We start from the raw sequence: 14,629 nt of genomic DNA on the forward strand, positions 1-14,629 counted from the left end.
CAAAAAATGGTAGGGAATGATGAATTAAATAATCATAAATGCTCAAAACATGTTTAATGATCAAAACTAGGCTAATGCAATGGTTAAATATGTCCACATTCATCAAACTCGAAATTTGTCCAAAATCAAGAACATGTTCATGAACAAAGTGCATGGTAGCCTCAGATTGGGATCTTGATACAATTGAAAATGTAATGATGCAAAAATATTATAAATGATCTTAATTGCATTTAGAAACTGGAATCACTCGATTTGGTGCACTACACACAAAGTTCTCAATTTCATGAACCCTAATTCCAAAATTTGAGTAGAAACACGATTTCGATCAATTCGACCAACTCATGCAACGAAAATGCAATTAAATGTGTAGAAAGCTTCGTCATGATGCATAGAAAGAAACCCCCAAATTAATTTAAATCAACAATCAGCAAAGTCATGCAACTACAAAATTATGCAGAAACGAAAAACGGGAAGTGAAATGCGATCTGAACTTGGTGATTTGTGGATGGAATCGTGAAATTATTGATGATAATAACGCTTGAAGCATAAAGAGGAGCTAAACGAAGCCACATGTTGAATCAAAACATGAAAACGATGCTAAATTTGGATGGAACAATAACATGGGTACGAAATTATGTAGAAAAACACGAATTGATGAAATGATGATGAAGATGGGTGTGTGATGGTTCAAATAGCTTGGGAATCATCCTAGGAGTGTGCATGAATTTACAGAACTAAAAATGATTAAGAAATGAATGAGAAATTGAATGGAATAGTAACTAATGGTGTGCGTGGGCCTCAAAATGGTGTAAAATTGGGGTTTGGTGATTTGATGATGGAAACTCTAAATTAAACTTACAAACAGTTAAATAAACTTAAAATTGATGTGTGTGAATTGGTGGAATGAGAAGAAACTCAAAATTGTAGCAAAAGTGTAATGAAATGGAGAAATATGAGTGAAATGAGCTTGGCTACTACCATTGATCTTGAATCCAACTCACTCATCTTGTTTACTCCGAAAAAATGATGTATAGAGGTCTTTTGGACACACCAGTTCATAGGCTTGGTTGCAGAGCATAGATTTTGTAACATCCCTAAGGAACATTACTTAAATAAATAAATAAATAAGGAAATGAAAAATAAAATATCACGATATTATTGTTCCCAAACGCAGGAAAATTTAAAATGATTAAACACGCGTCATAATTTATAAGATAGTAGTACTAAAGACGTTACAATTTCCAAAATCCATAATCATAAATGAAAACATAATAACATTTGCCTATCTCTAATCCCAGCTAGCCCTCACTCCGTTGCCTGAGCATCCTCAGCATCACCTTATCAACATCTGCTCCCGTGTAACGAATCACACGATCATCGCCATACACAAATAGAAAGGGTGAGCTGATCAAAATAAAAATAACATATATAACCATAGATTATATATAAGGCACCCATCTTAGTTAATCCATTTAGTTTCTTGGCCAAGACCTTAACCCCAAGGCTTTTCAGCCTTCAAACCACACAAATAGTTAGCCTTGGCCTCAGGACTATGATGCTCACACGAACTTGCCCGCTTGTGGTCCTGCCTCTACGAACCTCCCCGCTCGTAGTCCTGCTCTACAAACCTCCCATTTCGTAGTCCTGTTCTACGGACCTACCCGTCCGTAGTCCAACACATGTGATCCACCAGCCATGTACCTCCACGCACGCGGCATCTCTCAAGCGTGAGCACGAAACATACGAGCCTACCTCGCTCGTATCCCCATGTGAGAGTAACTGGGTATGAACCTCCCCCCTCATACCATCACATGTTAACCACCATCCATGAACCTACCCGCTCATGGCATATCATCACCCGATCCAAGCATAGCATCATTGTTTAAAATGCAACAAAAACAAAAGTCAACTTCTGCAGGATTTCTGCCCAACGTAACACCAAGCGCTGGCAGGCGAAACCAGTCTAGACTGCCTGGCAGTACCTTCCCACCACCAGGCGCCAACGCTCTCCCAACCCCACTATTTTTCAGTCACCACCTAGTGGAGCACACCTTGCCATCAGGTGCTACGTGGTGCAGGGACCTCCAACGCTAGTCTTATCACCTGGCACACGTGTCCAGGCCGCCAAGCGCCATCACAGTAGCAATATGCTACTGGTTTTTAGCACCCAACACAGCTTGGCTTAAGTACCAAAGCCATCCCAACAGTCCAAAATTCACTCCTCAACTTAATGTTACCTTAGCTTCCATAAGGTTACTCACAATTGTTAAGTCCCTTAATCAAGGCCTATACCCTTACCAAATATTTCAACATTTCATAATATCCCAATTAAGCTTATGGCTAGACCCCAAACCCCATGCCTTGCAATCAAACAGCTTATTACTCTTGCTTCACCACATTTCTAACAATTTCCCATCACTTACTTTCCACTTAAATTGCACCACTCCTTTGCATTTCTTAATCTGCCATATTAACATCTGCCCAAGGTTCTCAATCTACAATTTAATGAAATCTTACTTTCCGAACCTTTACAACCCCAATTACCATAACCCATCATTCTATTTTAGACCCTAGACCAAATTACCTGTCACATACACCAAACATATTCATAACTTCTTACACTTTATATTTCTACATTTTGATTTATTACCATTTAAGCATACTATTCTCGTTCTTCCAAATTTCCTACGATTGTCCAATACGTTTAGATTACCAAAATTCTCTCCCTCTCTCGCAACCAACTACAACACAACACCCAAATTGGGTCTGCCCACGTCATCGCTTGGCGGCTAGCAAGGAGCCGCCAGGCGGCATACCAGAACAAGGCCACGCTGCACGCGTTTCTGCATTCTCCATGAACCCAAACTTACTCTTCTTCTTTCCAGTTAACCACTACACATTCTAAATTCAGTAATAGTATGATTCCTTGATACTAATCCACTCCAAAACATTATACCAATTGAATTAAGGCATCCCTAACATCAAATTCCAAGAATTTAGAATCCTACCCTCGCGTAATTGAACTCTTAAAGGTTATAATCACAATCCAATTTATAAACATCTCAAACGAAGACATTCAAGTATAATTAGACATTCAAATAGGGTAAATGTCCCAATGGGACCTCAACACAAGATGAAATTCACAAAATCATAGCAAAACAACGACAACCATGATGCACCGCCTGGAGGAATTCAACCTACCGCCAAGCAACTCAAGACAAAACCTGAAACGGGGTTACACTGATGTGCCGCCTGGCGGCACATGCATGCCCGCCAGGCGATTTCTGGGCAGAATCCCAGAAGTACGCAGAAACAGCACCACCAAAGAAAGGGTTCATGCAATTATGATCAGACAAGGCACAATATATTGAATACGACTAAATACATCCATAAACAACTCCCCTTACCTGGAATCCTTACACAAACTCGAATTTGGTGTGTCTCTAATCCAAAGCACTCTTATTCTTTGCTTTCCTTCCAACAATGGCCTCACTCCTCAATCTCTCTGCAGCCCAACACGATTTGCTCTTGGAAAATCTTCTGCCAATTGACCCACGCAATTACAGTACCTCTCCCCTTGCTAATTCCCTTTCTCTCCAATTTACTATCTCTCTAATTACCTTTTACTCCACCAAAAACGAAAATTAATTAAAAATGTGGTTTGATGGTTAATCAAGGCTCATAAACAGAATGTTTCTAGCCTCTAAGCTACCTCTCTAGGCTGCTAGGGTTTCTAAACCCTTTCATATCCATGGCAAAGTAAAAATTTGGCAAAAAGAGAGTTAATTTGTTCTCAACAAGAGTTGAACCCACAACCCTTTAACCACAAAGCAAGTGCACAACCAATTCAACCAAATCATGTTTGTGATAATTCCTAAAATTCAAGGATTATATTATCACGTCTCACATTCAAATATATCAATAAATAATGCACAGATTAAAATAACACACAATTTGGCATACATAAGACTCAAACCCAAGTCCTCTCAACACAATTAAGTACTCTCAACCACTTGAGCTAGTACTTTTCCACATCATAGCACTCTGCATTAAATGCCTTAAAGGCTTCTATTACCCGCATTTATTAAATAATTATTTAATTAACTATTTAATTTCCTCGGGTCTTACAGGTTTCTATTACCCGCCTTAAAGGCTTCTATTTAATTTGGTAAGGTAGGGTGGAGTTCACGCTCAAAAAAGTGGTAGCCAAGGTGGTGGTTTATTGGAAAATGATGATGAACATTATGAAACCATAGACCAAATGAGCAGTACTAAAATTTTCACTCATTGAAGCTCAAATCCATATTACAATACCAAAAATGAGTACAAGGAGTTTCCCCAACCTTCCTCTCACCAAGGCTTGAGCTATCTAAACTTCCAAAAGCAAAAAATGGAGTGAAAATGGGTGATTTTAGAGGGAATTTCGGGTTTGCTGCATGAGGTGCTGTGGTGCTGTAAAAAACTGGTCTCCATGGTACAAAGAATGTGCAGAAAACATAATGGAAGTTTGTTGGGCCGTGTCCTCGTGCCACCTCACCAAATCTACCCTAAAACTTATCCTACACTAAGCCACCTCGCACCAAGGCCTAAACTAGTCACATTTAGGGTCCTAAAGTGCTCCAAATGATTGGCTCTTGATTTGGGGTCCAAATGGCAAAAGTCAACTCTAAGGTCAAACATGCCACTTTTGCACACTTCATGCTTTGTCAATGTGCATCCCGTTCTCACAGTTTTGGAAATCCCAAGGCCCAAACTAGTCACATTTAGGGTCTTAAAGTGCTCCAATTGATTGGATCTTAATTTGGGGTCCAAATGGCAAAATTCAACTCTAAGGTCAAACATGCCACTTTTGCACACTTCATGCTTTGCCAATGTGGATCCCATTCTCAGATTTTTGGCAATCCCAAGGTCCAAACTAGTCACATTTAGGGTCTTAAAGTGCCCCAATTGATTGGATCTTAATTTGGGGTCCAAATGGCAAAATTCAACTCTAAGGTCAAACATGCCACTTTTGCACACTTCATGCTTTGCCAATGTGGATCCCATTCTCAGATTTTTGGCAATCCCAAGGTCCAAACTAGTCACATTTAGGGTCTTAAAGTGCTCTAAATGATTGGCTCTTGATTTGGGGTCCAAATGGCAAAATTCAACTCTAAGGTCAAACATGCCACTTTTGTACACTTCATTTTGCCACGAACTTGACCTTGTTGCTATGTGAATTTATAGGCCTTCCAATCTTCAATTAAATCTTGCCTAAGGATAAAGGACCTGAAAATTTTTCAAAAACTCAAGTGGAAATATTAGCTCTACCCAATGATAACGCTGTTGTTGACGCGTTCAAATTAATACTACTAAACTATAGCAACTTCAGTATTGCTAAGATAGCAGTCAACAAAATAGAAAGGGTAAAGTAACCCAAAGTCGTCTCCCAACGAACACGGAATTGATTTTTAACAAATTAGTTCTTATAAAATCTATACAAAAGAGTTAGTCTAATAAAATAATAAAATATAGGAGAATTAAGATAAACAAGAAAGAAATAGAAAAGATAAAAAGAAATAAAAACAATTGTAAAGAAAATAGATTGATTCCATTGCTTTTTCAAAATAGATTCATCATCGGTTATCTAAAGATTATTGCTCAATTAATTATTGTTGTAGATTTACAAATTAATCAATTTAAAGTCTCAATTAATTTGTTGGCGTTCTCACTTTTAACCAAAGTACAATCTCAATTAAAAGTAAGAACTTTTAGATTATCCACAGTAAATTCAACCAAAGTACAGTCTCAATCAAATTTTACTATGCCTTATCACATATATTCTTTTATCTCCTCACCAAATAAAAAGCTTAATTAATCAAAGTAAAGTCTCAATTAATTGTAGTTAGAGTAAATACCTTTAACCAAAGTAAAGTCTCAATTATTGGTAAAAACTCATTTAATCACATGAAAGTTTCTAAATAAAATCAAAGTAAAGTCTCAATTCAATTTAAAAACCCTTGGACTCATATGATCAACATGCATATAGATTTAAAATCATTACTTCTTACGTGATTCAAAGATAAAAGACATAGATGAATGCAAACCTAAACAATAATAAAAAAAACAAAGAAATTATTTCATTCTAACCTCAGAATCCATAATGAAATTACAATGGAATCAACCCAAGAAATTTAGCACTCCATGAAACACAAAATAAAATAAAAATAGAAGAAGAAAAGAGAGACAAAGAAATTAGGCCCCCCTAAGTGTTCCTAAATTCCGAAGTGCCGAGCTTGCCTTTCTGCTTCTCCCTTGGTCTCTTTATATAGGAATTGGACTAGTCTTTTCTGTTGCTAAAATCTATCAAATATCTTTTAAAATAAAGATAAAGATAAATATATAAAAATATTTGGAGAGATATAGACTATTTGACAAATATAATTGGTTGATAATATCAATATCTAATATAATTAAATTAATTAATTAATTAATTAAAGATATATGATAAATTATCACGAATTAGTATTTGTATTAATTTTCCAAATCAACCTTTGCAATCTCCTTAAATTATCTTCTAAATAATCCAATATCTTCAAGATATATTTGTTTGTTGTGGAACTCAAAAGATTCAAGAAGATCTTGTTATATTTAAAAATATTTGGTAGTTATTATCTTTTAATATTTTATGATATAATTAAATAAGATAATTATTTAAAAATATCAAATAAAATATTTAAAGATATATTTTTCCCAAATTATCTTCTATCATAAAGATAAAGAAAACCACAAGGTCCAATTTCTTTGTTGCTCTCTTCTTGGTTTAGCCAAACTTCTTCACCTTTTCAAGCTTTTCTTGCTATCTTCATGCAATGCTTGGGTTTGATTTTTGTGATTTTGCTAATTGCTTATTCTGGGATTTATCTTTAAGGTGTCTTGATGCTTTAAGCAATTTATTTCTACACCTCCATGAGCTCAACTTAGATGCAGCTGCACTAACACACCTCAAAATATCCAAAGAACATTTATGCAACTAAAATGCTATTTTTAACATGTTTTTGTATCTCATGTTCAACAAACCCAATTATAGGAAATCCCAATTAAATTAATCTTTAAGCACACAAATTCAATTAAATACCTAAAATTAAACATTAAATGAGGGTAAAAATATGCACTCACACTACAAAAGTAATTAATTTTAGTAGGGGTTATATTTGACATTTCTGGGGGTTTTAACCCCCACTAATGGGTTTACCCGGGGTTTGTAATTCCTCTGGAAGAACTAGCGTCGCTATTAGATTAACAGAGGTTTTTAGCAACCCTTGGAAAAACACAACTTGCTTGGGGTTTTTGAAACCCCCGCTACTGCTTGGGGTTTCCGAAACCCCTGCCACTGCCAAGGGTTTACAAAACCCCCGCTATTGCTAGAGGTTTTCAAAACCCCCGTTACTGCCAAGGGTTTTCAAAACCCCCGCTACTGCCAGGGGTTTCTAAAACCCCCACTACTGCCAGGGGTTTTAAAACATCCACTAATGTCTGCAATTTAAAAACTCCAATATTGTCTGGTTGTTTGTTTCGTATTTTTTAATAATACATAAATTCTGAAATAAAAGAAAAATTATAAAAGGAAAAGATTTTAATTTTTTCGTAACTATAATTTGTGCATATAACATTTATAAAAGGGACAAAGAACAAAGTCTACAATATAACAGTGTAAAATTTAAAATTAACAAGTCATTACAATGTTATTTGTTTTAAATAAGAAAAATAAACATAATGAAAACTTAAATAACATCCTTCTAATGCAGTACTTGATATTACAAACACTTCCTTGACTAGATACCTTGTGGCTCAACAAAGTTCATAACTTCTTCTGCAAACATCTGCAAAGAAAGATTGTTTAAGAACAATTCTTTATACCAGTTACTTCAACAAAGAATAATCATGAATTGCTTTCAACAAACTCACCTTTCTTTTTTTACTCTTGACCTCTTTGCCAAGAAGCAACCAAGCAAAAAACAAAACATATTCGTGCACTCCTAAGGTCATGTATGATGTGACATCCCGTCTAGATATTACGGATTTAAAATATTTAAATTAATTAAAATGAAAGACAACGCATAAATACATCGCATTTATGAATAAACCTTGTTTCCCAAAAGCATGGGAAATTTAAAACTTTTATTATCAAATAATAAAACATCATTTCATAGTTGGTGAGGTGAAACAATGTTCAAGTATATCTCAAAGTTTACATCTCATTTCAACAACTAAAATCAATAAAACATAATAATAAAGCCCCAGAATCATCCCCTCTCCGCAGCTAAGCCTTACCAGCTCCACCTACATCATCACCTGCTCACGTGTACCGCGTACACGATCATCGCCAAACACAAGCAGATGGGGTGAGCTAACAGATGAAACACATAAAAATATACCAAACACACACACACACACACACACACATATATATATATATATATATATATGTATAATCGATAAAAATCACATAACACAAACTCTTCCTTTATACCGTATGGCCACAACCATATTCAATATCCCTTCATTTCCCACAGAATATTACTCCATTTCCATCACATGGCCACCACCATGTAACCCGATGCACCTCGTGGAAGACTCGTTACCTTCCCTCCACATGGCCACCACCATGTATATTAAAGTACATCAGGAAACCTCGTTCCAGTCCTTTCACATTGCCACAACCATGTTAGCAGTGTTCTACATCTCCTATTAAGTATCTCCAGGCGCCTTGCTGCCACACCTATCGGCCACAACCGATAGAGCACGTGCGGAAACCATGATATGGATCACACATCGTAACGCCATGTGGAGTTCCCAAATACGAACATAGTCTGCAACGTCCCAGGACTACCAAACTCGTCAGTGAAACACTGAGGAGGGAAATCCATCCGGACCCATCCGTATTGGCCAAAACCAGCACACTCACACCGGCACACTCGCCAACCCGAGCCACAACTCAAGGTTCCTCGTGTTCATCCGCTATCCCGAGCCACAACTCAAAGGAAGTCATTCCGGGCCACAATCCATAGAATGCCACGTGCTTAACCCCTACCATGAGCCACAACTCAAGGATACGTTCTGGGCCACAACCCATGGAACACCAGCAAGTTCACCATTAAGACACTCTAGAAGCCTTATAGATCATGCATCAACATTCAAACTTTAATCAACCAATCCCTCATCATTTATTGCCTTCAAACCTATCATCCCTGCATCCTTGACCTAAACCTCCAATTCATGCCTAGGCATTTCATTCCATCCTCGCCCAAACCCCAAAATTCTCCGCCTAGGCGGTAGCCACGAGCAGATAGGGGGTACGCGTCCCTGAATATCTCGCTTAGGCGAGCCTAGCTCGCTTGAGCGAGAATTGCAGGTTCTGGCACTGATTTACGCACACAACCCAACCATACTAATTCATTCAGCACAAATTTGATAGACATATGAGCATAATTGGACACGAAAATATGCCCCAACAACCCCATTTTTGCATAATCACAGAATTGGCAGTATATAACCCCATTATTTTCATGCTTTTAGACCAGAATTCAATAAAACAGTACCAATTCACCCAAACCCCCAATTCATCACATGACTAACCCGAAAATCCATGGTAGAGAGGCATGAATTTCATATAATCAGATCATAACATAATATTACGGGTTCAGCTCCCCTAACCTGAAATTTCCCTGCTTAAAACTTGAAATTGGAAGGTTCCTTTGATCTCCAATGACTGGCCTTATCACCACTTCCGTTTCTCCTCTCTACTTCACTCCCAATTCTCTTTTCACTCTCAATTTTCGCCCTCCCTCTAAAGCTCTTAGAAAAACAGTCTTCCAAACCCTATTCTCTTCTCAAAAGTTGCCTTTTATCTTTCTGCTAGGTTTCCTCCACCTTTTCATATTCAGTCCACAACTAAAGTTTAAACCAAAAAGAGTTAAATTTGACTCACCAAGGTTCGAACCCATGACCTTACCAAAGCCAGATCAAAGCTAAATTACCAAGCCAACTCATGTTTCTTGCTAACACACACAATTCAAGCATTATCTCATACGAAATGTGGCCCAACATATTATTAAAACTAAATTACCAAGTCCTCTCACACAATCAAAGTACTTTCAACCATTTGAGCTAGTACCTTTCCACATCATACACAACAGAAATTAATTTCATAAATTATATGATGTGGGAACTACAACCAAAATAATGTAGAAATCTGATGCAGATGCAACCTAAAGCAATGCAGAATTGAATGATGCAATATCTAAAACTAAATGCCAAATCTGGATGTTTTAACTCAGCTACATGTGCACACAACTCTAGATAGAATAAATATTCAAATTACAGCAGCAAAATAACTCATCCCATATTCACTTCAGGCATTTTAACTCAACAACATACCTAATTTAATTCAAATCCATATGCAATGCAGTTGTGTTAAGATAGATGAATGGAAAATGAATTGATGGAAAAGCACTTAGAATGATAGCCAATGATTGTAATGCATAATGGCTAAGATGGATGCATGAATGGAAATAAGAAAATGATGCTACACTGGATAAGATTATGTTAATTATGTGAGCATTAAACCTGAGTAACACAACAACAAATCAGCCTAAAACATATATGTGACAACATTAAAGTAAGCACCTAGCAGCAGCAAGACAATTCAATTATGCATGAAACCAGGTTGCTACATTAAACCCATCTGTGACAGCAATGGTCAAAACGTGAATGCAGAATCAGAATTGTGCAACAATAGATGTAGCTAATTCCTAATGTAATGAGTGCAATGCTAATTGAAATTGTACATGAATCCAATTGGCAGCAAAGAAATCAGACTTGTGACAGTAGCAAGATCTCCAATTAAATTCATATTAGACCAAGTTATATACAATTTATGTAGGGTACATATCTGAAAGCAAGTATCTAAGTCAATTTGTTGATCTTAAAATATGAAAGTACTTTTATCAGTAAACATAAGAACTACCAGAGATTATCTAAGTATAGAGCATTCAAGGTAGATTACCTTAGTAACCACAACTTCATTCTCAATAAGATTCTTTGAGCAGGTTGAATAAACCATTCTTCCACCAAGTTTGTGTAAAGACTTACCTGAGAATATGAATATTTTGTTGAGATTTCCAAAATCTTCCTAAACAAAGATCAACATATCACAAACCATAGTTCATTTCTATTCGCTAAGGCAATTACGAGTAGGTTTTCTAACTCCAGTAATTTGTCTCCAAAAGTTTTTAGAATGAGGAAAAAAAGAAATTAGTTTAAAATGATAATATGAGATTATTGCTTGGTGTAAAAATGTGTCAGTTATATGATGATGGCAGAAAAACTCACCAAAAAAATTACTTAGATAGCTAGTTTTAATTACTTGATAAGGTTGTCTATATCAAAATTAGTGGTGACATCACTTTATCCGATGCATGCATTTGTTAATGATAAGGATCCTAAATGGGATTTGATCATATAGGTGTTATGTTAAGCATAATTTCTAATATTTTCTAAAGAAAATAGCTTGGTTGGGTTGGTGAGACTTAGGAATATATATTCATTCTCAATATAAGATAGGTCATGCATGGAGCTGGGTTGCTATAAGAAATTGACTAATGAGTAGTGATTTTTCAATATTCCATTCTCCATATACCTACTTAATACTTATCATTTATCTCCCACTTTCTCACTTCCTGACAAGTTATATCATGTATCATACCTATACTTTTTTTTCCTCAACTTATCTTCACAAATAAGTTTTAGGTGAAAGCACACAAATAAGGTAACTCTTTTCTTTATGTTTATTCTGACATATCTCTATGAAGGGATAAATTTTACCTATGCTTTCTAACTGACAAAAGTGATACAATTTTTTTCTGAGTACATTACCCGTTTTTCCTCTAGAGAACGAATTACATCTTGCAAACAAGTAAGAATTCCCTCTGCGGCTATTTTTGTCACCTCACTTGGATCTGGCTGAAATGATTAACATAATTTAGATTCATATAGTATATACTGCCTAGCTTTAGCAAAGTTGAGCTAGGGTAGTCAAAAACTAAGATTTTCCAACAAATGAGCTTAGTTTCGATGCAAACTTCTTCTTTTTTTGCACTTTAGTTTGATTCTATGCAAGTAAAAAACTATGATTCTATGCAACCTCTAGAAGGAAACAAAAACTGAAAACACACAGAAAATGGAAGATCATAACCTTTTCTTCTTGACTCTCCAACCACTGAATTGTTTTATTCAAGTCATCAATGGCCCACTCCTTCATTTCCGAAGGCTCAAAACATTTCCTAGAAATATCAAAGCCTTTTCCCCAGAATATGCACCAAACATAAAAGTCTATACTCTATAGTAGATTTAATTGTTTGCAGATGAAATAAAGGTTATTCAGAGTCTCAAGTATGTGACTTATAAAACATCTTGTTAGATTTACCTTTGATTTAATGGAGGTTGTTGACTTTGAAGGTTGTTCTCTATTGACACGCTTTAGGTGACTTTTTGGGTACAAATGGTATTTTATCTATACTCAGCAATAATGGGATTCACATAAAGATAAAATAGATGTGAAATTGGATGGAGATGGCAGTATTGGGGCAGGGGAAGGAGGTTGACAAGAACTATCTCATAAAGACATGTTGTAATACTGGCCATTATTTTCAAAGCTTCATTATTACATTGAGCATCCATTTAAGTAGTGTGTATATATCAAGATGGATGAAAAAACAGCTTTAGAAAAACAAAAAAGAAGTGTTTTAACTTTTGAGTATTTTAAGAAATAATTAGACAGAGATAATATCATTTAAATCATCATAGATGATCGCAATGTGTCTTGAAATTGCAATTTTTTTCCAAAATATATAATTTTATTTTTCTATTCACTTTCCTAGAAAAAGAGTAAAGATATAACAAGATGCTTGTTGGAACTACCATAGTGCTCAGTAAATAGTAAAAAAAAGATGCTCTCTAACATTAGAACTATCTTCGCGGCTTGTTCACCTGTTCCAGCTTCTTCACTAGTGATAGTAAGGGCACTTTGTGTGATGCTTATATTGTCACTTTCATTTGCTTCTAAGGTCAGACTTTCAACAATCAAAAGTATGCCTTCAGTTGGCTCCATGGCATCAACTGAGAAAGCTCGCCTTGCAGTCTCAAGAAGCAAACCTAAAGCTCCTAGCTTCAACAAGGCTCATATGTTTTCTCTAATTTTACAACAGTACATAAGAAGATTAAGAACTGCAACCAGTTGCTCCTGATTGGACTTGAAATCATCTCACAGGCGCTGTAGATCAGGAAAATGTGAGAAAATCATATTATCAATGTTAAGGTTGCAAACTGCGGGATTAGACATTTTACCATAACATCAGAAACCATGCATGAATAAATCTGGAAAATGAAAATGAGCATTCTACACAAACTGCAGTAGTTTTCATTTGATATACTTACCTAGACTGGCAAAACATCACATTAATCATCAAAGCAACTACTAAATGAGACTACCGAAGTAATAATGAGAATAGGATTTCTCCTAACCTAAAATAAATCTCTGTATTAGAGATTTATTAGTATTCTGTAAAACAAAATTAAATTTAAATTGTAAAATTAAATAAAAATAAGATACAATAAACTATATCGTAAATGGATCCTATATACCCAGTTTGTTTTGCAACATATAACTGAAGAAATGTTACTCGTTTTGGACAGAATAAATAAAATAAGAGATTCTCTTTTCTATCTCTGTATCTTTCTGTTACGTAGTGGAAATAGAAACTTGAGTTTCCCTTTCACTTAACTCCTTCCTCCTAAGACACTCCCACAAAATCCTAAGCCTTGTCGTCTGAAAAGCGAAGTAACCTAACTTGGGACGCGATGTTGAGGACCTTAGGTCTCATGTCACATGCCAACCTCACCCACCCTTCCTCCAAATTTTTCTTCACCATCAACAAAATGCCATTGTACATAACCAACAAAATTAAACCGCTAAGAAAAAATAATTATATTGTAGTGAAGTCACAGCTCCTAGGCACGAAGGATGAAAGCAAAAGACGCAATTGAAATCGAAAAAAAAGAAATCAGAAAGAACGAAAATGAAATCGAAAGCCACAATCTAGCTTGAGCGAAGAGCATGAGCCTACTTTTTCCTACCAACGAGCACCTTCTTCCTTCCTCTTGAGCAAAAAAAGGGTCATGAACCACCGAGAAAGAGAAAAGGTCCTGGGCAAAGAGAAAAAATTCTACCCAAATTCAAATTTTAAATATTATAAAATAAGGAGAATAATTTTACTGGGTTTCTCCCAAAACCCCTTATACTTACTAAGGGTTTATAAAACCTCTACTAAGATATATTTTAATGGAGGTTATTATAACCCCAAGTAAAATCATATATTTTTGTAGTGTCATCATTTAGACACTACTTGAACAACTAAGTTAAAATGACGAAAAACATGAAAACTAAAAACTTTTCTCAATTGGCCCTAAACCTCGAATTTTGGTATTTGACCACTTTCAACAAGTGTAATTAGGCATTGACAATGATTCCACAAGATCAAGTCACTCAATTTGGAAGAATTTCAAAAAGTTAATTCTAAAGTCAACTATG

The 14,629-nt window shown here is 35.8% G+C and overlaps 1 protein-coding gene across 1 annotated transcript; it reads right to left on the reverse strand.

Annotated features, from left to right (window-relative positions):
• Window positions 1-10,602: 10,602 nt before the first annotated feature.
• LOC114165450 (DNA-repair protein XRCC1-like) lies at window positions 10,603-13,150 on the reverse strand. The gene is made up of 5 exons (XM_028050072.1): window positions 13,030-13,150; window positions 12,236-12,339; window positions 11,917-12,003; window positions 11,048-11,173; window positions 10,603-10,608 (listed from the first exon to the last, which is right to left on the reverse strand). The coding sequence occupies exons 1-5, from the start codon at window positions 13,148-13,150 to the stop codon at window positions 10,603-10,605; spliced, it is 444 nt and encodes a 147-aa protein (XP_027905873.1).
• Between the last annotated feature and the right edge of the window lie 1,479 nt (window positions 13,151-14,629).

The sequence above is a fragment of the Vigna unguiculata genome, chromosome 10 (assembly GCF_004118075.2).
Source record: "Vigna unguiculata cultivar IT97K-499-35 chromosome 10, ASM411807v1, whole genome shotgun sequence".
Taxonomy (NCBI): Eukaryota; Viridiplantae; Streptophyta; class Magnoliopsida; order Fabales; family Fabaceae; genus Vigna; species Vigna unguiculata.

What these genes read in the sequence shown, in the direction of transcription:
- LOC114165450 (XM_028050072.1), bottom strand. Translation starts at nt 13,150, where the DNA reads ATGGAGCCAACTGAAGGCATACTTTTGATTGTTGAAAGTCTGACCTTA. An exon ending in TAGTGAAGAAGCTGGAACAG is followed by an intron (nt 12,340 to 13,029) that starts GTGAACAAGCCG and finishes TCTGGGGAAAAG; the next exon opens with GCTTTGATATTTCTAGGAAA. An exon ending in GTTCTCTAGAGGAAAAACGG is followed by an intron (nt 11,174 to 11,916) that starts GTAATGTACTCA and finishes ATCTTTGTTTAG; the next exon opens with GAAGATTTTGGAAATCTCAA.